Source organism: Ictidomys tridecemlineatus, chromosome 1 (genome assembly GCF_052094955.1).
Source record: "Ictidomys tridecemlineatus isolate mIctTri1 chromosome 1, mIctTri1.hap1, whole genome shotgun sequence".
Taxonomy (NCBI): domain Eukaryota; kingdom Metazoa; phylum Chordata; class Mammalia; order Rodentia; family Sciuridae; genus Ictidomys; species Ictidomys tridecemlineatus.
Genome location: NC_135477.1, coordinates 45,172,105 through 45,197,496, shown reverse-complemented (window position 1 = coordinate 45,197,496; position 25,392 = coordinate 45,172,105). Strand labels below are relative to the sequence as shown.

The window sequence follows — 25,392 nt, the reverse complement described above, 5'->3', positions numbered from 1 at the left end:
CAATAAGCTACACAATCTAAAAGAGATCAACAAATTCCTAGAGACATTTGACCCACCCAAATTGAACCAGGAGGACACAGAATGTTGAAATAGAAAAATTTCAAGTAATGAAATTGAAGATGCCATCAAAAGCCTACCAACAAAGAGAAGCCCAGGACCGAATGGATTCTCAGCCAAATTCTTCCACATATTTAAAGAAGAACTAACACCAATCCTCCTCAAATTATTCCGTGAAATAGAAAAGGAGGGAACCCTTTCCAAATTCCCTGAGAAACTAGTATCACACCTTGATACCAAAACCAGATAAAGACACATCGAAGAAGGAAAACTTCAGACCAATATCCCCGATGAAAACAGACGTAAAAATACTTAATAAAATACGGGCAAACTGCAAACATGAACATATTAAAAAGATAGTGCACTATGATCAAGTGGGGTTCATCCAGGGATGCAGGGTTGGTTCAACATACAATTATCAATAAATGTAATTCACCATATCTATAGACTTACAGGCAAGAATCACATGATTATCTGAAAAGATACAGAAAAAGCATTTGACAAAATATAGTACCATCCATTCATATTCAAGACACTAGAAAAACCAGGGATAGAAGGGACATACCTCAACACTGTAAAAGCTACATACAACAAACCCAAGACCAACATACTTCTAAATAGAGAAAAATTGAAAGTATTTCCTCTGGAACAAGAAAGAGATGCCCTCTTTCACCAATTATATTGAAACTCTTGCAAAGCAATTAGGCAAAAGAAAGAAATTAAAGGAATATGAATAGGAAAAAGAACTCAAAACATCTCTGTTTACCCACAACATGACCCCATATTTAAATAACCACAAAAACTCAACCAGAAAACTTTAATATTAATATTGTCAAAATGGCCATACTACCAAAAGTGCTAGACAGATTTAAAGCAATTCCTACTAAAATTCCAATGTTGTTTTTCATAGACATAAAAAGGCAGTCATGAAATTCATTTGGAAAAATACCACTCCTAGGTATATATCCAAGGGAGTTAAAATTACCATCCTACAGTGATGTAACCATATTAATATTTATAGCAGAGTTCAATTCACAATGGCTAAGCTATGAAGCCAACCTAGATGCCCTTCAACAGATGAAGAGATAAATAAATTACAGATACAGCAGGAAGATCAAGTCAACTATGGTCTTACTGCAACTCATTGCATTTGTCTCAAATTATGATTGAATGACTCTTCTAAAGAGTAGAAAGTCCACACATATGAACAAATTGGGACCTTTATTTTCAGACTGAAGTCATATTGGTATGAATAAAATAAAATCACCAACTAGAAATCTATAAAATCCTAGTGAAGGAAATATGTTACAAAATGCAGTATCTATACTTCAGGACCTCTGGGAAATCTGCAGTGAACTGTGGAGGTCATCCACTTCTTTGAAACTAATGTCTGAGCATCACCACTGATCTGTTCCATCACGTTCTTAAAGCATGGGGACACGAAGACATGAGATTTATTATTCAGGGCTGAGGCACAGTTCTGTGGTAGATCATGATCTACCATATGCTTAGCACATACAAGAGCTTGGGGATTCAATCCCCAGCAGGAAAAAGCAGATATTGGTTCAGCAGTATAAGCATATATTATTAACAGCAGCATATATGTACTAAAAATCTAAATCAGCCTCTTAAAACTTCATGGGAAACACAATATGTTTTTTCTCATAATGAAGCACCATTCAGGCCCAAGATTTTCAATTTTCCCCCTTATTTAATTTGAAAATCAGTTCTGTATAACATCAAATCTTTCTTTTTATGCTTAATTGGCATATATATATATATATATATATATATATATATATATATATATATATATATGGTAGAGTGTGCCATTTCAAAACCTGTATACGATGTGTAACAACCAGAACAGGGAAACTGGCAGACTCATTTCTTTTTCACAGCTGGGTCCTTTCTGTGTGCTGGGAATGAGGACTAAGCTGTATTTACTAGAAACCAGGTTATGATAGAACAAGCATTATTATATATGGAATTTTTAGCTTAACTAGATTCAGCATTTAGCCATAATCAAATACCACTTTGAATTTCCTTCAAAGATAATTCATATATTCCTCTTGGTTGATACTTACTTCTTCTCTTTCTGCTTCCATATTTTCGTATGGATACAGCTCGTCTCGGAACTCGTCGCATTCATTGATCAAGTCCATGTTCCTGTTTTCCTCCTTGCAATTGTGATTTTCAGTCTGAGCTTGAAACATGTTCACCATATGGTGAAACTGGCCTTGGATATTAGTGAGTATATCTTCCTCATTTTCAACTTGGTTGCAAAGGTCACGCAATTTCTGTTGAGGCAATGTATATTCATGTTGTGGTTGAGAAAATCTCTTTTCTATCCATTCCTGGGTTTTAGTGTACTTATTCCCTTGACTTTTTTCATCTTGATCACTGTGTTCCATTTTCTCAATCTGGCCTTGTGTTTGTATTAAATCAAAAGTCGCTTTTCTAAAAGCTTCTACTGTATGATGGAGCTCGTTTTCTAGGCTACCGATTTTCATCTCAGACCTAGAAAGCTGTTGGGGAAGAAGCTCATAACCAACTGTTAGACTGGGTGTATCAAAATCCTCCTTGGCCTGTGAACCAAAACCCTCATTTCTTGCTCCCTGGAAAACAAGTCCCAGGTCTCTTTCTGCTCTCTCACTATCATCAGGATGGTGTGGAGCAGCGACCAGTCTGACAGGACACGAATTGACTTCTGTTTCCAGAGTTTCTGTGTTTTCTTCTTCATTCTCCAGGTTGAAATTTTGCATTGCAAGCTCAGCTTTCAGAAGATGAATCTGTTCTTTATAATGGTGTGTGGTTTTTATAAATATTTCCTCATTCTGCTTGACTGTGCCTTGAAGAGCATCATGCTTTTCCCTTAAAATTTCAATATCCTCAAGATACTTCTTTTCCTTTTCCTCTTGATATTTTAGGGTGTCAATATCCAGTCTCACCGAAGCGATCTCATCCTGTAATCTGACATATTCGCGCAACAGCTCTCTCTCTGTTTCATTGGTAGAAACCTAAATAAACCAAGAAGACCTTTTTAGTGAGCACTCAATAAAATCACATCACAATTTCCTCTGAAAATAAAGAACAACCTGTACATTTATACAGTGAAAGGGTTGCAATAAGTGGAAATGCATCTGGAGAAAACTTAGATGTAAACTTCAGAGCTCATGGAAGCATAAATTCCCCAGAAGTTCCAAAAGTTTATTGAAGACTAAAAGGAAAAGGCAATTTAAAGAATCTCAAAATTGAAAAAAAAACTTTCTCTGAATTACAACAGATTCAAGGCAGAGAGTGAGTGATGAGTAAGTCTGACTATGTAAAAAAGTAAGTGTGTGGTCTGATACCTCATCTATACAGCCACCCCACAGTAAGAACGTTAGCTCTCCATATATTTGGACAAATGATATCCCCCTAAGTTCTTTTAGTTTCCTTGTCATAAAATATTCTATACACATCCTACTTTTCTAACATTTTATAGTCAGTTATAATAATTGCATCTATTGGCAAATGATAAATCTAGGAACTGTATTAAGCATGTCTACATTTAGCAATGAGATTTTTATCACAGTCTGAAAAGGAGTGCAATATAAGCGAGCTGCAGGATGTTACCCATTGTGACTCTGCTCCTGGTGCTCCTTGACCAAACCTGATGTGTCTCTACTGCCAATGTACAGACACACACAAAAGTCTTCAGCTTCACAATGCTAATGGGAAATAAATTACAGACTTTTCTCAGAAACTTCTGAAACCGCTGCTCAGTTTGAGAATAAAGGAAGCCTAAGACATATTTGCTACTTCTTCATAAAGTTTAAAATACGACTAAATACGAAATAGGGAAATAAATTGACCTAGTTGATTAGGAACAAACACCAATCAATCATCACAAAGTACATATTATGGTATGTCATGGTTTCCAACAGCTTTTTGTACTGAACTAGGAGATTATCTGGACCCAACTGTTTCTCTTCTTGAAAGTCAGGAGATGAGATCCAAACCCGGGTATCTGCTGGCCATCCTTCTCCTCCTTACCTAACAGTGGGAGTAATGAGCAGACCCACGTCACATACCATGGGGGTGAAATCTCTGCCCCAAACTAGAGCATCATTGTGAGTATAGCAAAGGTTTTTGAGATCATGGAAAAATCGTTTCCTATGAAAAACATTGAAAACCCTTTTCTCTGGATGAGGCCATTGTGAAAATTAACACTGTATTGCTGGAGACAAACAGAGTAGAACTAAGAACATCACTTAATTAGCCTGGGCATGGTGGTGCACACCTGTAATCCCAGCAGCTCAGGAGGCTGAGGCAGGAGGATCACAAGTTTAAAGGCAGCCTCAGCAACAGCGAGATGCTAAGCAACTCAGTGAGACCCTGTCTCTAAATTAAATACAAAATAGGGCTGGGGATGTGGCTCAGTGGTCAAGTGCCCCTGAGTTCAATCCCTGGTACCCCCAACCCCCCCAAAAAAAGAACATCACTTAATTCAATGGGACAAAAATACCACCCCAGCTCCCAAAATATGTACATTATAGGTATACATATGGCTTTTAAATTCTCTATATATTACCATAAAGGATGGTTACTATGTAAACTTGGTTCACACATACACATATTTGTAAACAACAGAACAAAATAACTTAGGAATCATTTCCTTTCATGCTGTGTCTCTTTCCTTTTGTTTGCAAAGATGATTTGCCAGAATCCCATCTTGTAAATTTTGGCATTTTATTCTCAGGAAAGTTGTAACCTAAAGGTTCACATCAGTGAGGTTTGGGTCTTATACCAGCAGGGGGCAGAAAGTCTAAAACTTAAGTAAGAGCTGTACCTTCAAAAAACAAAACAAAACAAAAAAACTGTTAGAAAGAAACAGGCTGTAAAAGGGAAGCCAGAATTAGACAGGCAGTCAATAGAGATAGGTAAATCAAGTCAGGTTGGATCAAGGAGGCCAATTTGAGTGAGTCTGGAAAGTTAGAAACTGCCCCCTGAGGGACTGAAATGTCTTCAGAGCCCTTCTTCCACCCTTATCAAGATACCCTGCCACTGCTCCAACCTGTTGCTAAGGTAACCTATCCCAGGAATTGTCCCTCCCCACAGGGAGTTATAAAAGTTGTTAATTAATGTGTTCTGGGCCCTCCACCTTGCCCTTTCCCCTGTCCATCTACTTCTCACCTTTCGGCCATCCAACCTAAGCATCTCCTGGGCCTACTCAGGTACATACACAGGAAGGAGAGAGGTAAGGGGAAGAGAGCAGGAGAACAGAGATACATAAAAAAGGCAGAACACCCTCACTTCTTGGGATACCAGGATATGGCCCCATTCTCCCTCCTGGGAGAAGTCTATGTTACCCCTTTTTAATAAACCCTGCTTTATAATGCTCACCGCGGCATGCTTCTCTAATGCTATACTTTAGCATGTGAGGAAGCAGGGCTTGTCCCAGATAACCAGCGGGATCAAAACTACATGAAGCTTCGCCCCATATGAACTGCTCAAATTTTAATTGCACAAATGGGAGCTCAATTTGTCAAAACTCCTCTTCAATACAAGGAAAGATACAATTGTGAAAAGCATTTTTTTAACAGAACATCTAACTAGTTTCATGACAGTTTTAAAGCTAGTCAGTCTTATCTTATAAAAATCCCTAAATTAACATTTATGTTAGTGGTTGACCTCAAATCATGATTCATCTAGTAATCATGCTGGGCATCTATGAGATGCCAACTTTAGCAATAAATAATATCAGCCCTAAGTGTCATCGTTTAGTTTGAGGGTCAGATGACACTTGGTTTTAAAACTAAATAACAGAGCCACACAAGACATAGCAATGCTTTTGTGAGACTACAGACTGTGTGGACTACGATGTTGGCTGGTGTCGTGGGAGGCGTCATGAGTTTTTCTAAGTGCAGGCTTAGGATGCCCAGCAAAGACATGGCAAACGACGCCCTTCCCAGATCATGTCCCCATCACTGAAATCACTGAATGACACATGACCACACATTAACTAAAAGGGGAATTGCAGATGTCAATCACATAAAGTAAGACATTTGAAACTTTATTGAGGAAAAACTCACCTGATTCAACTTATTTCTTATAGTTCTCAATTCTGTATCTAACATCCTCAGAGAGACTTCAAGTTGTTTTATGACTTCGACTTGTTCATTACATTCCTCCTCTTCTTTTCTTAACTGGTCCTTAACGTTTTCATAAATCTGATCATAATTTTTGCTCTTCTCCTCTTCTTCTTGTAACATGCATCTGCAGTTAAATATGGTTATCTTAAAATTGATTTCATCAGAAAACACAAAGTTCATTTTGTACTCTGGCTTTTCCGATGTTGATTTTTTTATGCTAATAAAAATTGTGTGCGTTCAGATATTTTTCCTTTCTAGTTCTTATGCTTTTCATTTCTACTTCAATCTATTCCAAAACCTATCTATTTAAAAGAGAACAATAAGAGAACATTCTGTTAATAAGTGAGTCTCTGTTACTTGTAATGTTGCAGGGGACAGATGAGGCAAGACACCAAAGGAAGCAGGCTTATTTGGCTGCAGCCAGGTTCAGTGGGCAAAGCTTTCATTGTAATCAATCAATCCCCCTGAATCCCGAATTTATGCAGTTTCAGAGCTTTATACCCGGCTTATAAGGGGAGGGGCTCAGAAGTTCACAGTCTACAGAAGTTCACACAAAAGCAGCTTTTGTTTCACTGTTCTGAGCGAGTTAACCCTTTAAGCGTCCAAGAAGGGGAGAGCTTCTTCTCCACTTTCTTTCTTCCGCCTGCCAGCTCTTCCCCAGGAGCCCAGTTGGTAACTTAACTTCTCTTTGAAATGTAAACACCTCTGTGAAGCTCCTGCCCAAGGCCAGGGGCCTAGTTAAAAGAATCTGTTTTCTTATCACATTCTGCATTGGCAAGCACACTTCTACAAACTATTATATATGTTGTTATTATACTGGATAGTCTACAAATATTTGTGAAAAACTAGTAAAGGGGAATTCAGCACCTGGAGGGCTGATATCTTCCAGGCCAAGTAAGATAGAGTAAGAGGAAAAAAGAATTTTTTAACTACATTGAACTCTTTTCTAAAGATTCTTGTGCTGATAGTCCTAAGATCAATTATGGTGAAGATTTCTGGAGAAGCTTAAGATTTTCTGTGGATACGGGGATGCCACTATGGTAACTCTGGTAGACATAATGGAAAAGGAATTTTGAAACAGTCCAGAAAAGTGACAAGTTAAAAAAAAATAATTTTTTTACTGTTATAATTCCTCCTCAATTAAAAAAAAACAATTTAAAGTTAAATAAGTTTTGAAAACTTATTGTTTATAAACAAGTTTGAAAATTCACTAGTAATAAGCTTTTATCTTTATGAAACATATCAGGAATCCCTACAACTGTTTTATAATGTAACACAGAATCTTCAGAAGTTCTTCACACAAGATACACTGCTCCCTTACCAGGAGGGGGTCCTACCTGCCATCTCCCTTTTTATGTTTCTTTTATGGTAACACTTTCAAAGTGTCCTGCTGATTATTATGTATTCTATAAACTGCTCAAATTCCCTCAGAACAAGCCAGGACCTAAGACTTACTCCAATAAAAAAAAAAAAGTTAGCTATATGTCCTTTCAACTTAGAAATTGGAACAAATTTTATTTAGGTATGAGGGAGAATTTAAATAAAATAAACAATAATCATTCCCTATCTCACTTTTATTTCATGTACATTAACATTAAAACTGCAGCTGGGGGTATAGCTATTATTCAGCAGTAGCCTAGCATACCTACTTAGCTACGTCCACCCCTGAGTTTGATTCAAAACACCAGGAAAAAAAATTGTATAAATGTTTATAAACATGTATCTGTGCTGAAAAAAATTCCATTTCAATCTCTGGTGGAATTGTAAACTCATATAAACATTCTTGGAGTAATTTAGAAAGCTTCTCTAAAAAGCTTTTTAAAAAGCTTCTCTAATTTAATCAAATTAATTCTATGTTGAAGTATTTATAGAAATATAGAAAATATAAATGTAGAAAATAATTTTTCCAAATGAAGTTAATTGAAACATCAATTGTAACATAGAAATAAAAATTAAAAACAACTCAAAATTCTATTTGTTAAATAGTGATATTTCTACAAGGTAGGCTTCTACATAGACATTAAAATTCTGATCGGAAACAATGGGCATTTAATTAAAGAAGTAATCCTGGTCATGCCAGCAGATAAGTCATCCTTCATAAGCATTCCTCTATGGACTGGTAAGAAATAATTCAAAGGTTTTTTTCAGTCTAGGATGTCACACCTCAGGTTGTGGAGTTGTTCTTTCCATACTGTTCTCCTCTGCTCCAACTCCAGTGTCACTGTTCTTAGTTCTGATAGCTCCTTTTTTGCTCCAGAAATCTTCCTTTTCAGTCTTGCAATATTTTTAACAAATACAGAACACTGCAGACAGTCATTTCCTTCCAATTCTATTATTTTTTGATAGGTATGAACTGCATCCTGAATTTTCAATAGGATAAAGGGGTCTGCATCAGGGAGAAAACAAAATATTTTAGAAACAAAAAAAAAATTGGCATTCTTTTCATAGGTGAAGGGGTGTTCCTTGTCACTCATTCATACACTGAACAAATGTATACAGAGTGCCGACAACCTGGGTCATGTGATAACAAATTCTGCAGGTAAAAGGGTTGTAAAGAGTCTCTTGCTACGATTTAGCTTCAAGCCTAGTGGAGAAGACAGGCAAATGAAAGAACTATTCTAAATCCCCAGAGATGATGTGAGGGAACAGAGAGTTGTGAGATCACATGAGGGAATCTGACCTACAGAAAGATTTCCGTGAGGAAGATCAGGCTACACTGAGAAAGGAAGGGTGAATAGCAAGCAGTTAGGTAGATGTGAAGAAGGACATTCTCCACAATGTATGGCTTGTGCTGAGACTAATAAAAACTGCTTCTTGCCAAGGTGGGAAAAAAAGCAGTGCTTTATGATCCTACCAGAAACAACAAAGCAAAAACCGTCAAAATACATTCAATAGAAATTTTCGAGACTTTGGATATGAGGACGATGATTCCCTATACAGGACACAAATGAAGTAAGTCTTGCAAATGTGCCAGCTCCCTGCTATTAGAGAGCCTCCAGTCCATGCCTCAAGATAAGGAACCCAAGTAAGAGTCCACCAGACTCCTTGAGGTACGTGCTAGAACTGAGTCTGGTGAAACCAAGGCAGGAAGAGATCACCGGCCACAGCACTGGCGATGAGAGAGCAGTTTGGAGAAAGGACATGGGATATGTGCTGAGGGTCCCCTGTGAATATTTAGCAGAGTAATGAACCATCCGTGAGTCCCAGGAAAGACCTGAGACTTAGAGGAAAAAACATTTCCAAACATTCAAGGAAACTGCCTGGTGTTCAAACAGTGCAAAGGAGAGGGTCTCTTCCCATCAGCCAGTCTAGAAAAACACATAATTCACATGAACAACATGGAGTCGTCAGAAGGGTCTTGCCTGGGAAATTGACCGCAGGCAGATCACCATGACAAATCAGAGATATTGATAAGTAACCTATCTGAATTCCAAAATAAAATTAAAAGAAGACGCATGAAAGATATTTTTTAAAAATAAATTGCACTTTCTGGGGGAGACCAACAGATACAAGTCAAGGAGTATGATGACTACCACAACGGACTACAACTGACCCTTGAACAACACAGGCTGGAACTGTATAGGCTGTCATCTGTGCAGAATTATTTATTCAATTTTTTTTAGATTCAAGATAATTTAGGGAAAAAAACCCAGAATAACCACATAACCTAGAAACACTGAAAAAATTAAGAAAGATATGAATGAAGGCAACATGAAAAAATATTCTACTTTTATCATTTACTACTAGTGGATATACACAAATCTAACAAAAAAACTTAAAATTTATGGCAACTTATATACACACCACTCTGCTAAATGTACATGTTGTCATATGAAGTCAAGAAAAAGGTAAACAAAAATAAAGGTGTCATAATACATAGCCACACTATTGCAGTAATTTCATAGCCAACTCCTATTGGCACGGAGGTAAATCAAGTGTCACGAGTATCTGCTTGAAAGGTCCTATAACACTTGTCATCTCCATGACAGCTGCTCATCTCTCCAGTAACTTGACCCTCACAGTAAAAAGCAAGCTCTTGAAGTTCCGTATTTCCCCCACATATAATACACTTGACATCAGAATACATGTTAATTGACTCTTTCTGTTTTCCAGAAATCTTTGTTCAACAACAGGTTATTGGTGCCTAAGGTTTTGGGGAGTCCAATGTACACACACATTTTTGACTGTCCTCCTAATGCAAATGTTTTTCAAGGAATTCTGTTAATTAAAAATGGTCTACACACTTCAATTAAAAGTCAGATTGTCAGATCCAGCTATACATTGCCTATAAAAAATAACTTTTAAATGTCATGACAAATTGGTTTTAAAAGATGGGAAAAGATACTCCACACAAACACTTGAAAGCAAGCTTAGCACGAATGGCTGTAGAAATGAATGCCTAAGCAGACTGAATAGCACAAAACTACTACCAGCCATGAACAGGGTACTTTCCTGTTGGAAATGGCAAATGAATCACTGCTTTTGAACTCTGTGGCCCTGGACAGTGAGACGCTGCTTCAGTGCTGTAGTGGAGAGAGAAATACCCATTCTCAGGTGGACACTGCTAATGTGGTAGATTCCATGCTTCACACGGGATCTAAGGTTCAATAGCTTCAATACCAATTGCCCAGGGGTGGAAGAAATACTCATAGCCTTGAGGCACCAGCTGACCAGAGCTAGAGAAGATATCAGGCCAGCTGACATGCCCAGTTGATATGTTGGTTCCTGCCCACAACCTCGATTTGATTACCTTGAAGAAGTTTTCTCATGATACATCCCTCTGATGTTAAAACCTACATAATACACAGAGCCCTGCTTGTTGTTCAGTGAAACCCCACCAGGGCTAGCTCCCTCACCAGCCCCACTTTTACGTATTTTGTGTCTTCTGTCTTTTTTATTTCTTTTTCTCCCTATATTTTCAATCCGCTCATCGACTGCATTTCAGAGAACTGTTTTGTGCTGTATGGGTTGAGACAATTTCATAGTGATAAAATATTCTATTAATTAAGAAGGCTTGCAATCTTGAATGCTCATGATGTACCCAATACAGATATAAAATGCATGATGAAAAAAATGGATAGAACCACAAAACAGTACTAGGTAAATTCACAAGGATCATCTGACATGCTAATGCCCCTTACTCAACAAGTGATAGAAAAAGTAGGTAGACATCAGCAATATAGCAGACTTGAACACCCCACTCTTTCCAAAATGCTAAGACAGCACGATTAATCATAGTAAAAAGATGGAAGTCCAAATGATGTATGCCAGGCAAGGTATATTTTCTGATCACAAAGTCATCAAATTAGAAAATAATAACAAAAAATCTGGAAAATACTCAGATATTTTGAAACAAAGCAGCACACATCTAAGAAACCCTGGGTCAAAGAGGTAATAAAAACAGAAACTAGAAACCATTCTGAACTAAACAAAAATTTTAAAAAAAATAAGATTCCAGAATTTGTGAACTGTACTATCAGCAGCAGCACTTAAATGAACAACTTTAACACTGAATATTTAAAATAGAACAGTCTCAAATCACTAACCTTGACTTCTACCTTAAGAAAACCGAAAGATGAAAATTAGACCCAAAGCAAGCAGGAGTAAGGAAGTAAGAAACACTTGGTGTAGTCACAATGTAGGTGTCCCTGCAAAATTCATATGTTGAAATATAATTTCATGAGCAATCAAATTACCATGTAGGGACTTTTGAAGGCAATCAGATAATGCAGAAGAGCCCTGTGAAATGAATAGTGGTCTTTCAAAAGAGACCCTCGAGAGTTCACTCACTTCCTCTGCCACCTGTGGACAAGGGAAAAGGCAGCCACAGATAACGAGGAAGCAGGCCCTCACCAGACACCACATCTGCTAGTGCCTTGATCTGGGACATCCCTCCCTCCAGAACTTAAGCAAAGAAGTCTCTATTATTTTTTAGGTAGCTAGTCCAAACAGATTACTACAACGTCAAAGATAAGCTTATCTAAACAGAAAACAGAAAAAGATGTAGGAAATCAACGAGATCAGACCCTTTTAAAGGCATATATAAAAATGATAAACCTGTCTCTTGCCTCCATGCAAAAATCTGATCTCATAGAATGGAACAGAAAAGTGGTGACCAGAGAATGGAAGGGGTTTTTAAGAATGAGGATGGAGAAAAAAAATGATTAATGGGAATGGGGTGCGGTTGGGTAGGAGGAATCACTTCTAGTGTCCCATAGCACAGTTGGTTAACAACAATTAATTGAATATTTCAAAGTAACTAGTCTCTAGAGAGGATTTTGAATGTGCCCAGAACAAAGAAATGATAAATGAAAAAGTCAATAGTCATTCTCAATTACCCTGATCTCATTATCAAATATTATATAAACATTGAAACATCACAGAGTACCCCATAAATATGTATAATTACTGTGTCATTTGAAAATAAAATGTATTTTAGAAAAGAAATTAAAACACTATTTACAGCTTTATTAAAATATCTGAAATCTGGATAAATCTGATAATGCACAGAAAGCTCCATACACTAAAACCCACAAAATATTACAGAGAAAATTAAATCACCCTAAGCAACTGGAAAGATGTGCTTTATTCAGGAGTTTAAAGAGTCATTATTAAGATGTCATTCTCCCCAATATAATTCCCAAAGGCAAGCAGCCATTTTTTAAAAAATTGGCAAGCTGATTCTAAAATGATATAGAGGACTGGAGGTATAGCTCAGTGGCAGAGTACTTGCCTGACTTCCTTCTCCAACACTAAAAAAAAAAAAAAAAAAAAAAAAAAAAAAAAAAAAAGTCATATGGAAACACAAAGGATTTAGAATAGACAAAGTACCCCTGAACAAAGAACAAAATAGGGGAGACAGGAGGGTTGGTCTCAAGTATATACATCTATAGTGATCAAATCAGTATGATGCTGGCATGGAGAAAGACTAAGAGATCAATGGAATACATTTCAGAGTACAGAAGTAGACCCTCACGTAAAAACCAACTTAATTTTGATAAAGGCCTGATGGCAATGCAGTGGAGAAAAGATAGCCTTTCAATATGTGGTGCTGGAACAACCAGATTTCCATGTCAACAGAATAAACTTGGATCCAAATTTCCCACCAAGCACTAAAAGGAACTCAAAATGGACCACAGATCTAAATGGAACACTTACAACTAAAAGACCTAGAATAAAACAAAGAAGGAAACCTTTGTGATCTAGCACCAGGCAGTTATTTCTTACCTACGACATAAGCAACAAAATCCATAAATGAACAAATATGTAACTGAATTTCATCAAGATTTAAAACTTACACTCTTGAAAAGACACTATAAAAGTCAAGCCAGAAACTGATGAGAATTCCTTGCAATAAAATACAACTGGTAGTGGAATGGTATCTAGGACTCTTGAAAAATTCGTCCAATAAGGAATGAACTAATTTTTAAAATGCCAAGAGAATTAAAAAGACAATTTACCAAAAAAATATATACAGATAGTAAACACATGGAAAGATGGTCAATATGACTAGTGCTCAGTATGTTGCATATTAAAGCCACACTGATGACCATTCAAAAATACTTTGTGATAAAGAATATAGGAAGGAAACAGGACTATCATGCATTAGTGATGGGCAAGGAAAATGGTAGCAATATTTTGGAAAACAACGTGGCAGTTTCTTATTAAAGGATTTCTCAACTATCTTGATAATAGTGATTAAATGTGTTTGATACATATGTGAAAACTTGGTCAAATTTCCCACTTTCCATATGTCCACAGTACTTCGCCACAGCTTTGGAGATTGCATTGCAAAAAGAAACAGCTAAATCAGTGGTTGGGACATAGAATCAGAATAAAGCTAGAGGACAGAGGCCTTTAATCTTATAGCAAGGAGAAGTGATAGCTGGGTTTTAAGGAAAGGATTAACATGGTGAGATGTGAATTTTTAGCAATGTGATTACGCTTGCAGAAAAGAGCAAGTTTCAGGGGGTGGGGTGGCAGGGAAAACAGTTTCAAGATTGCTGCAAAATTCAGGTAGAAGCATGGTAACCTGACCTCATAATGGTCAACGGTCCAAGAGAGCTGCAGAGTCAATTGAGGGGGGCGAGTTCACAAAGAAAAGTGCAGTGATCACAGGTGTCTGGTGCCACACTTCTCATCCTGTTCTAATATGAAGCACATTTCTGTATGAAGAACTCTATAACCCATCAGCTCTATGGTGCAGGGCTGAGCAGTGCGTGCACATATTACTATAATGTGCATCAGAAGGCCTTGTTTTTATACAAAGTTCCTACCTTTATGTGATATTTTAAATTCTTTAATTAGCCCCCAAATATTCTGAAAATTAAAGTATGTCTCCTCAGAATCCTGTAAGGCTGTTTCAGGTGGCTGTGTTAAGTCATCAAGGTCTTCTATAACATGTACTTGGTTTTTGATCTATAAAGCAATAATACAATATCAGAATGTACCCCAAATATATAGACCATATATTAAACTAGTAGAAGTGGCAATTAACCATCTTTTTATATAAAGCAGAAGCACAGGTAGTTTTAAAAGATTTCAGTCAAAAGAAAACCTTTATTGGTGACTATTCTTTCTTAACCATTTTTCAAAGTTAAAGTCTGTACATAACAAACAAAACTGCTCTATTTTTTCACTTTACCTCTTACCATATGTTTTTAAATTATATTTTATTTTGTATCGCTTTGCCTTTCATAATTTACTTTTTCAATAAAACACTCTTTCGGATTATTTCTAACAATACCTTGCCCTCCTCCTCATTAGATGTTTTCTCCGTGGGCCTAAAAAATCAAAAACACATAAAATCCTTTGAGACAAACACTAAATATGTCAACACAAAATCTCAGACTATTATCTTTTTATGTAAAATATCTACATCTGTAATTTATTTCTCCTAGTCATAAACTTTATACTCATTTTTCACAAGGGAGATTCAATATAAATGGTAAGAAAAACAGTAATGAATCAAGAATAAGGCTATTAATAGGATCAAAGCAAAGAATTCAATTCAGATCATACCTTCTAACAGTCAAAGTAAGAGGAACAATTATGCTCCTTGTATTATTGAATAGAAATATGGCAGTGTTTATAATTATTTTCAAGAAATAAAACTTTTACAAGGCACTAAAACCATTTGTAAAAATATGACTTAAATCCTGTGTGGGGGGAAACCCATTTGTAATAACTATAGGGGTTCATGTTTCAGAACCTACAATATAATCTCTGCATATAATTGAAAGCCCTGTACATGCTAAACTTGTCTTAATCCTCACAGTAATTCTATGAGAGAAGCGACAGATTAGGTATTTTATTAAGGGAGAAATCACACAAAGAAAGGCCAACTAATTGCCCAAACCCACACAGCGGGTTAGTGGCAAACCCAATATTCAAACCCAGGTTTTCAGTCTCCATAGCATGTACTTCACAATATGCTGTCAAAGTGATATCTCTTCAAGTGTTATTAAGAAATATAACAGCAGATTGTCTATATTGTCATTCCTTTTCTGGATACAGTTATAATAATTTCTGAATCTTGCTAGTATTTTTTAAGTAAAAAGACTTCATACCTAAGCAATTTAGGAACCCTAGTTTTAATCAACTGAAGGTTTATTTATTCATCAACAGGAATAATCTATTCAACCATTCATTCATGCATACTTACTGGGCACACGATACATTTTCAATTATGCTGTTGAAAGAGGGAAATGAGGAAATGAGATTTTGAGACTTTAAAACTTTATAATTCAATGCAAATAATTTGAACTGTGCTGTCAGTACTTTACTTTTGTATTGTACACAAAGTCCTCCTTTTCCCCCAAATCTAATATTGATACACCTGATAGTTTAAAGTACCATACAACATCTTAGCTACTCTTGAAGATACTGTCCAAGGCACAGGACACAATTCTGCATTCTGTTGAGGATGGCCTATGAGCTTGAACATCCTCTATCACACAATTTTAAGTCTGTGAGAGTTGAAGGCTTGGGCCCTCGCTTGCATGCTCAATTACATTAGGATAGCCAGTTTATGAACCAGAGCACAGTGAACAGCAATCTCTTACCATAGAAAATAAAGTAATAAAAATTCTAAGGACAATTCATTTACTATATGTGTGAAGCTTTCTAATATCTGGATATGCAAACCAATTAATTGAATAGGTGTGTCCTCCTTTTCTAGACCATTTCCAAGAATCAACATTAAAAGCTTGTATTTTAAAAGAAAAAAAACCTCTAAGTCTCACACTCTCCTTCAGTTAGTATCCACGTCTCTATTGTCTTTCCCAGGAAATGTTCTCTAAGGAGTTGCCTACGTTTACCCACCGAGGTCAGGCTTCCATGGTGACCATTTATGGAAACTGCTCCTTGTCCAGGTCACTTGTCCTCATCTTAATCAACCTACCAGCTGCGCCCATATCATTGAGTATTCTCTTTCTTTGCCTTGAACTACACTATTCTGTCTTACTTTCTGAAAAAGTACTCACTGCTCTGACCTCTTCACAGGGAACTACAGAATTGATGGATCTTTACCTTCCTTCATCCTCAACAAGTTCACTTAAGCTTCGATCCTCCTTTGTTTGTGGAAGGATGGGAGTTGGGTCGGCCGGCCCTGTCCGAGGTGGAGCATCAGACCCTCGGGAGTCCCGTTTCTCTGTTTTAGTTTCCTTTACTACCTCCATGGGCAAGGCAGGACCAGTACTTGAAGAAATACACACAAAGGCAATGATTTTCCATAATTCTACTGACAAATAATAAAAAGAAAGTTTGCTAATCCCCAACTCTTCCCCATCTTTTCATTGATTGATTTTAAAAAGTCATGAAGCACCAGCTAAATGTATACGCCCTGCTTTGAAAAATACACCAGATACACGATTATTATACAATGTGAAATATAAGAGGTGGAATACCAAATACTGGATCTGAGCCCAAGGATGACTTTATGGAAGACATAAAGGATAAATCTTAGAAGACATTAAAAAAAAAGTGACAGAAAAACCATTCTACTTGGAGAATAGAATGTAAACAAACAAACAAACAAAAAAGGTACACAACATCCAGGTGTTTTGTAAAAGCTTCAAAGGAAAATGTCAACTTGCAGAGGCAACTGATACAGCAGGATGACCCAAGCAGTTCAATGCTGCACTAAAACCTGAGCTCACACCCACTGCCAGTGCTTCTCAGGGGAGTAGTAAGTAGATTTATGCTACATTATTGAGATTTGTTTTAAAATATAACATTAGGCCATTTAGATGAAACTTTTAAAATCCCATGAGACATATAAAAAAAACTCTTTAAAAATACATGAGAGTTATATATATATATATATATATATATATATATTGAAATGGCAATATTCTGACTAGTTATGAATTTGTTTGAAAATGAATTTATAACATTCGAAGACTTTAATTCTAGTCTCTAATATTAAAAAGCTGGGTTACCACAGACCATTGTAATTACTTTTATTGGACTAATTATAATCATGTGACATTATCATCAAATACCTACATGAATTTACAAAGACACTGTAATTCCCTAATGGAGATTATTTTGTTAGAAGTTGAGCATGACCCCATAAAACTATCAAAAATAAACAAAACAGGCATGATGGCACATGCCTGTAATCCCAGCAATGTGGGAGATTAAGGCAGGAGGATCACGAGTCTGAGGCCAGCTTCAGCAAATTGGCAACATCTATCTCAAAATTCAAAATTTTAAAATAGGGTTGGGGATGTGACTCAGTGGTTAAGGACCCTGGATTTAATTTCCAGTATCAAAAAATAAAAACTAAAGTGAAACTAATACTTATTTGCCAAAGAAGAAATGCACATAACTCTTTATAGTTCAGATTAAGTATTCTAAGCATTTTAAAATTTTAAAAGGGAGATGTATTCCTGACAGCAATTATTAAGCAATACCTCTTATGTCAAAGTTCAAATATAAGTCTACAATTCTAGAATAAGAAATCGTTTTCCTTTTGAACAGTTGATGGAAAGCATCTTTTAAACAGCAAACTTCTAGTTGCAGTTGGCTTGATCTTATGAAAGGACTGATCTGCAGTCATGGTTATAGTAGCCACTTAAACCAGAGTTAAACCTATTTAATCAGTCAAAGTCCGCTGGCTTCAAATACCTACTAACCCCATGCCAGCCATCTACTTCCTGAAAGGCAGCCATAGATAGACTCTTCTAATGCACATGGCTTACAACGCCAACCTTATGGTGGCAGCCAATAAACAGCTGCAGGCGTTGGTTAAGCACACTGCTACACATGTCAACTTACATTCTGGAAGCTGGCTGATCCTTAAACTCCACTCTTTGCAAAACCCTATATGAGATAATCACTTTGTATGTTAGAAGGGACTGAGGCTGAACTTTGCCAGAGAAAGGCCCCAAAGAATCCAAAACATTCATATGCATGCCAGGTAAAATTGTCAGGATGGACCCCCATCAAGCTTTTTCTAAGTAAAAATTAGTCTAATGTTTCAAACAATACGCCAAAAGAGTAATAAACTCCACTCACACATGGAATAAAATATGTGTTCAGTGGTCACTTGCTGTATGATAGGCACTCGTTTCTAGGCACTGAGGACATGGTGATAAACAAGCCCAAATCCTACTGTGAGAGTGAAGTAGACTCACAACAATAAACAAGAAAGCAACAGTGGGAAAATGAAACTTCCACGCGTTGCAGGGGCAGCATGGTGGAAATGTTAGTCAGGATGGCAGGAAAGGCCTCCCTGGGGAAGTGGCATTAAGAAAAACCCGAAAGAATAGAAGGCCCAAGCCAGAAGCCATCTACAGAAAAGCTTCCATAGAGAGTGCTCCTGGAGAGCTTAAAGAATAGTGGGACGTTCAGGAGGGCTGAGGTAGAACCAAAGAGATGGGAAATACAAGTTAAAGTCAGACATTTAACTGGGGACAGATCAGGTATTACCTGGTAGATATTAGGAAAAACTTTGGCATGGACGCTGAGTGAAAGGGAGGCCACTACATGTGAGCAGAGGAATAATAGTAATTCTTGCTTCAAGCAAATCATTTAACTCTAGGATTACATATGATATGCCAATATACAAAGTTATCAGTAAGAGAGCGCCTACATTTTGGGAACAAACTTTTGCCACACACACACGTCAGAGAGAGCACTAATCTCCAGGATATATAAAGAACTCAAAAAACTTAACACCAAAAAAAACAACCCAATCAATAAATGGGCTAAGGAGCTGAACACTTAGAAGAAGATATATATTTGATCAACAAAGATATGAAAAAAAAATGTTCAACATCTCTAGGAATTAGAGAAATGCAAATCAAAACTACTCTAAAATTTCATCTCACGCCAGTCAGAATGGCAGTTATCAAGAATACAGACAACAAAAAATGTTGGCGAGGATGTGGGGGGAAAAGGCACACTCATTCATTGCTGGAGGGACTGCAGATTGGTGCAACCAATCTGGAAAGCAGTATGGAAATTCCTTAGAAAACTTGGAATGGAACCACCATTTGACCCAGCTATCCCACTCCCTGGTCTATACCCAAAGTACTTAAAATCACCATACTATAGTAACACAGCCACATCAATGTTTACAGCAGCTCAATTCACAATAGTTAAATTGTGGAAGCAATCTAGATGCCCTTCAATAGATAAATGGATAAAGAAACTGTGGTATATATACACAATGGAATATTACTCAGCATTAAAAGATAATTATGGCATTTTCAGGTAAATGGATGGAGTTGGAGAATATCATGCTAAGTGAAGTAAGCCAATCCCCAAAACCCAAAGGCTGAATGTTTTCTCTCATAAGTGGATGCTGATCCATAATGGGGTGGGGGGAGAACATGGGGAAAATGGAGAACTTTTGGGGGGCAAAAAGGAAGGAGAGGTGGAGAGAGGGAGTGCGGGCAGGAAAGATAGTGGATGAGATGGACATCATTACCTTAGGTACATGTATGATTGCACATAGGGTGCAACACTAAGTGATGTACAACCAGAGAAATGAAAAGTTGTGCTGCAATTGTGTACAATAAATCAAAATGCATTCTGCTGTTATATATACTAATTAAAATAAATCTTTAAAAACAAAGTTATCAGTAACAAGAAAACATTGAATTCTATAACAGTAAAATAGGGAACAACTCAGAACATATCTAATTTATAACTAAATTTTCATACATTCTGTATATGAAGTCACTTGAAAAATATGCTGTGATGCATGTTCAATTAAAGAAACACAAAAATATTATTTAAAAGGGATGATGATATGCATGCAGGTGCCTTTTGCAAGGAAAACTCACTACATTAGTTGTACCTTGGGTTTAGCACAGGAGTCAAGAAGTTAGTGCCTGCTGGCCAAATCTATACTTTTTTGTTGTATATCTGCATATTTTATAAGAAAACTTTTTAAAATTTTGTTTTGTTTTTGTTTCTGTGGTGTTAGGGATGAAGTCCAGGGGTGCATGCATGAGGTATGCACCCCTGTACACAAAGTTTTAGTGCAAAGTAGACACATCTATTCACCATTGTCTATAACTTGTTTCATACTACAACCTTTTGGCCCACAAAGACTAAAATATTTACTCTGGGGTGCTTTGCAGAAAATGTTTGCCAATTCTTGCTTTAGTAAATCAAAGATCATTTGATGAAAGTTAATAGATTTTACTCACATAATGAAGTATTTAATGGAACATTGACCCCCATGTGCAATCCATTAGCAATATTCAGATTAATCTGAGGGTTTGATATTTGAGCACAGGGGCATTGAAAACAAATACCCCAGATCTATCCGTGAGTAGATCTGTGGTAAAGTAGAGTGCAGTTTAGCGGGCTGTTTCCTTTGACAATTTAACAGTTGTTAAAGTAGTAGGACAAAATTTGCTTAAAAGTATCATGAAAATAAGTGCTTTAAATATATTGTACTTGTGAAAAAAACAGTACTCTAGAGACCTAACTTCATTTTTAATTGATTACATATTGCATTATTTAATATGACAATTTAACTATTTGCCTATTGGTGAATATTTAAACTAACTTCAGCTTGATGATATGACAGTGCTCTACCTAATATCCTGACCACACATATTTATATATGTAATATGTCTCCATAAATGTACTTGACATATCTATTACATACCTCCAATGTACATGTTGCATATCTTAGATATGTTATTCATCTTTGTATGTTTGGTATAATATATAATACATATTCTTCACCTATGTGTACATGTATGCATTTAAAGTCAAATTTTCCTATCCCAGAAGGATTACATAAATATGTGAAGTTATTAGGTTTAAGGAATAATATTCTGAAATTTTAGTACATGCTCCTAACTTACCCTTCCAAAAGTACCGACAATTTCTTTTACCTCACATTTCCTTTTTCCTCACATTGGCCAATCCTGGTTACTATTTTTAAGTAAATATTTATCAATACATATGGGAAGGCCTAGGGTTGTAGCTCAGTGGTACAGCGCTTGCCTGTCTTTGTGAGGCACTGGGTTCAATTCTCAGCACCTCATATGATCAATAAATAAAATAAAGGTCCATCGACAACTAAAAAGTATATTTTTTAAAATATGGGAAAATGGTACCTCATTGCTTGTTTACATTTTTCTGATAACCCTGCATGGCTATATCCCCAGTAAAAGCATAGAATGTGTTAATCATGAGTATTGGCACAAATTAGAATGAGTTTTATAGGACAATAACAATTATCTAGTGTGAAATATTGTCATGTCTTACCCATCCTGCTCTTCATTCTCCTCAGGAGAAAACTGCTGATGATGAATGTTTTCATTTTCATAACGTAATGCATCACTGTAAATGTCTTTAACAACCTCGTATATGTGTTGTGATGCTTCCATCTCCTTTATTTCACTATTTCTTCCTTCTTGAACCTTTAATGAAAGTTTGATACTAAGGAGAACTGTTACTTTTCAAGTTTAATTGTTATAATATCAGTCTATAATAATAATTTTGTGCTTCTTTAATTTTAAAAAGTTCATTAGAAATGCTTCCTCACTTAAAAGACTTTCCTTCACCTTACCTTAAACTTCCAGTGCATTTAAGCCTTTCTCAAATAAAGATCAATAACTCTAGAGAAGGCAAACTTTAAATTATTTAGAGCCAAAATTAATATAACCCAATCAGATATGTCATGATATATGTCATGATAGTTTAAACATCTGTATGAACTATCAGCATTAAGTCCAGTTTCAATGCATTCTAAAGTCAACTAAAAACAGTACATAAAAATATTTATTCATATTTACTGATTTTCCACACTGAAAGAAATTGAGTAGAAAGGTTTTCATTTGCACCAAAACTCTGAAGATCCCATTCTGAAAGGTTCAATTCTCTGAAGAGTCACTTTGTTTTCTATGGCCACCCTATTATCTACCTTGATGTAGCCACTGAAGCCAAAGCAGAGGGAGAAATTTTCAACCTTGGCTTGGGGGACTGGCAACATAAAACTAAAACTTTTGAGCTACTGGGAATGAAAAGCCTCGAGCATAATCACAATTCGGTGGCCCCCACGGTCGTATTTGCTAGAAACTTCAACTGCTTATTTCTGAGACTCAAATTTGATGTGAACTCTACTTCATTTAGGGAGGTTATGTAAATGGAAGTACAAACAATATTCAGAAGGAGATGTGCCTCAATCCCAAGGATCAAGTTTACCTATAAGTTGCAGTGGATTCTAAAAGTATTTTTAGAGGCATTACCAGTTTAAAATATTTTTTAAGTTAAAGTTTAAATCATGATTTTTGGATTCTAAAAGACTATTCTGAAGGGCAATTTCATCTGGCCTAATATAAGTAGTTGAAGGAAGGAAAATAACATGGAAAAAAAATAATTTCAATTTACATGTTTACGTACCTGTGTGTGGCTATCTTCAGGGCCATGAAGCATGCTTTGTTTTTCCTCAACTGTCACAATTAAATATGGTTCCACTGAAAATATATATATTTCTATTTGAACTACTTAAAACTTTTAGAAAAAAACAATCATGTATTAAAATAAAAGTACATCATAACAACAATAACATTTATTTTTTCAATTAAGTGTCATTAGCTGCATGTTTAGTACTTTTTTTGAGGGACTTCATATTAAACCCAATGGCCTGTGTGTGCTTGGCAAGTTCTCAGCCACTCTACATCCCAGTTTTATTTTGAGACAACAATCTCAATAATGTAGCCACACTGAACAGAAACCTGCCATAGCCCTCCAAAGAGCTAGGATTATAGACATGTTCCACCACATCCAGCAAATATTGACTTCTTTAGGAAATCCTTCTACTAATCCAAAACTCAAGCACAGCATTGGAGAAGCTAGATGTCACCAGGTTCCATGCATACAAGCACTGCAAAGATTCATCCATGCAAAATAAATAAAATGTCCCCAGAAACAAAACCATAGTAACCTGGATTCCATAGTAACCTGGATATTCACACTGTACATTGCTCTCAACTTTATAATAGTAACTTTAAAACAACTTCTTTTTATCATTAATGGTTTACAAAATGACTGATGCTTTTTACACCTTTGTCAGTGAACAAGCTGTTCCTTATATCTGAAATGTTTTTGTCCACAATTCTGAAAAATTTCTTTTCCACTCTAAAGTTTTAGTGTATTTTGTGAAGTTTCACTTGATTTGGGCTGTTGTTCTCCCCACACACACAAAAAAATGTTGTTTCTTTCTTGGGACTAATTTAGTACATCATTGATTTTTCTACTATATCTTTATGACTTAAACTGTAAATTACTTCTTTACATGTGAATTCTTTTTGCTTGTGAAGAGGGGACAATCTTTTAAGTCACCTTTGTGTAACAGTCTGAATTTATTTGATGCTATATTCATTATTTGAGATCCTGGTTATTGCTAATGGGGTTAATGGTATCAGGGATGATTTTTCTGGAAGTACTCCTGAGCTGAGACTCAAAGAATGAGATTACCAGCCAAAGGGCAGGAAAGCATGAGAGCAGGAAAGGTGGTAGCAAGAGGGGTCTGTATTGCTCTAAAAATAGAAGTATTGGTTAGGAGGAATAGCAGAGCAAAGGGCAGACTGAGGAAAGGGCTAAAGATAGGTAGGCAAAGCTTGTACTGTTCAAAGTTTAAAGGTAAGTTTAAGCTGTTTAGACATCAGTGTTCCAAAGAGTGTTTCATGGCCGTATTTCCATTGGAGTTAGATCACTCCAAATGTCCTGGGCAGGATGAACACGAGGGGCATGTACCTAAATGGACAGAGATGAGAAACTGAAGGCAGCAGAACAAAATGACCACACAGGCCTGAACTGATGAACTCTTCCAGCACTTAGGATATAGAATTTTCAGTGTCCACAGAACAAAGTTGCATTAAATTAAGAAAAGTAAAACTATGGGCCTCTGGAAAAGGAGACTCTGCTCAGGACCATTTACCAAAGGCATCCAATGTGATGTGGAAGGAGGCACGTGGACTTTTAAAGTTGCTGGTTTCAGTTGTTTGACTTTTACACATCTCCCTACATCAAAGGAAATCATTTAGGTATTTTGTTTGGAATATCTTGATCCTAGGACCTAAGTGACTCATAAACTTTAAAGAGAAGACTGGCAGTGAGGGGATCTCAGTGATACAGCAAATGCTTACCCTGCAAAACAGGACTGGCTTCAATCCCCACCATGGAAAAGAAAAAAAAAATAAGAGGAAAAAGAAGAAGAAAAGAGGAAATATGGAAGTGGTACATGCAAATAACTTAGGACTGACAACTCAATAACTCTAGGAAATGTGACAATTCTCTTCAAAATACAGCACTAAATCTAAAGCTATAGGGAAAATAAAATACGTATACTAATGCATTGCTTGATTTCTTAGTCCAGTCCTGACGTTAGGAGTGTTGGGGGCATGAATGTGAGGCGCATGTGCATCAGTGGAGATGGATGATTAGAGGGCCTCAGAGCAAAGTAAGGACTGAGGGAATGTTCTAGAAACACACAGGATATACAATGTCCAGTGCCCGTACATAGACTTAGTAAATGAATGAAAGTACTAATCTGGGTCCCTGTAATTCCAGACCCTTCTCACAACTACAAAAAATCATCAAATGAGTTGTGAAATGAAGCACAGAAGCTGGTTAATCTGCTGTTTGCCATGTAGTTCTCCTGCCCGGTGTCTGTACTGGGGGAACTCATTTAGCATGAGTGTGGAACATCTGATTCTTG

The 25,392-nt window shown here is 36.5% G+C and overlaps 1 protein-coding gene across 1 annotated transcript in view; it reads right to left on the bottom strand.

Moving 5' to 3' along the window:
• Positions 1-25,392, bottom strand: part of LOC120885674 (ankyrin repeat domain-containing protein 26) — a 53,809-nt gene that overhangs the window by 5,433 nt on the left and 22,984 nt on the right. Inside the window, exons 8-16 of the mRNA XM_078039418.1 lie at positions 23,073-23,146; positions 21,936-22,090; positions 16,725-16,892; positions 15,859-15,885; positions 14,941-14,977; positions 14,471-14,612; positions 8,358-8,580; positions 6,135-6,318; positions 2,145-3,077 (exon numbers count right to left, since the gene is read on the bottom strand). Coding sequence (XP_077895544.1) covers positions 2,145-3,077; positions 6,135-6,318; positions 8,358-8,580; positions 14,471-14,612; positions 14,941-14,977; positions 15,859-15,885; positions 16,725-16,892; positions 21,936-22,090; positions 23,073-23,146 — 1,943 coding nt within the window. The remainder of the gene's footprint in view (positions 1-2,144; positions 3,078-6,134; positions 6,319-8,357; positions 8,581-14,470; positions 14,613-14,940; positions 14,978-15,858; positions 15,886-16,724; positions 16,893-21,935; positions 22,091-23,072; positions 23,147-25,392) is intronic.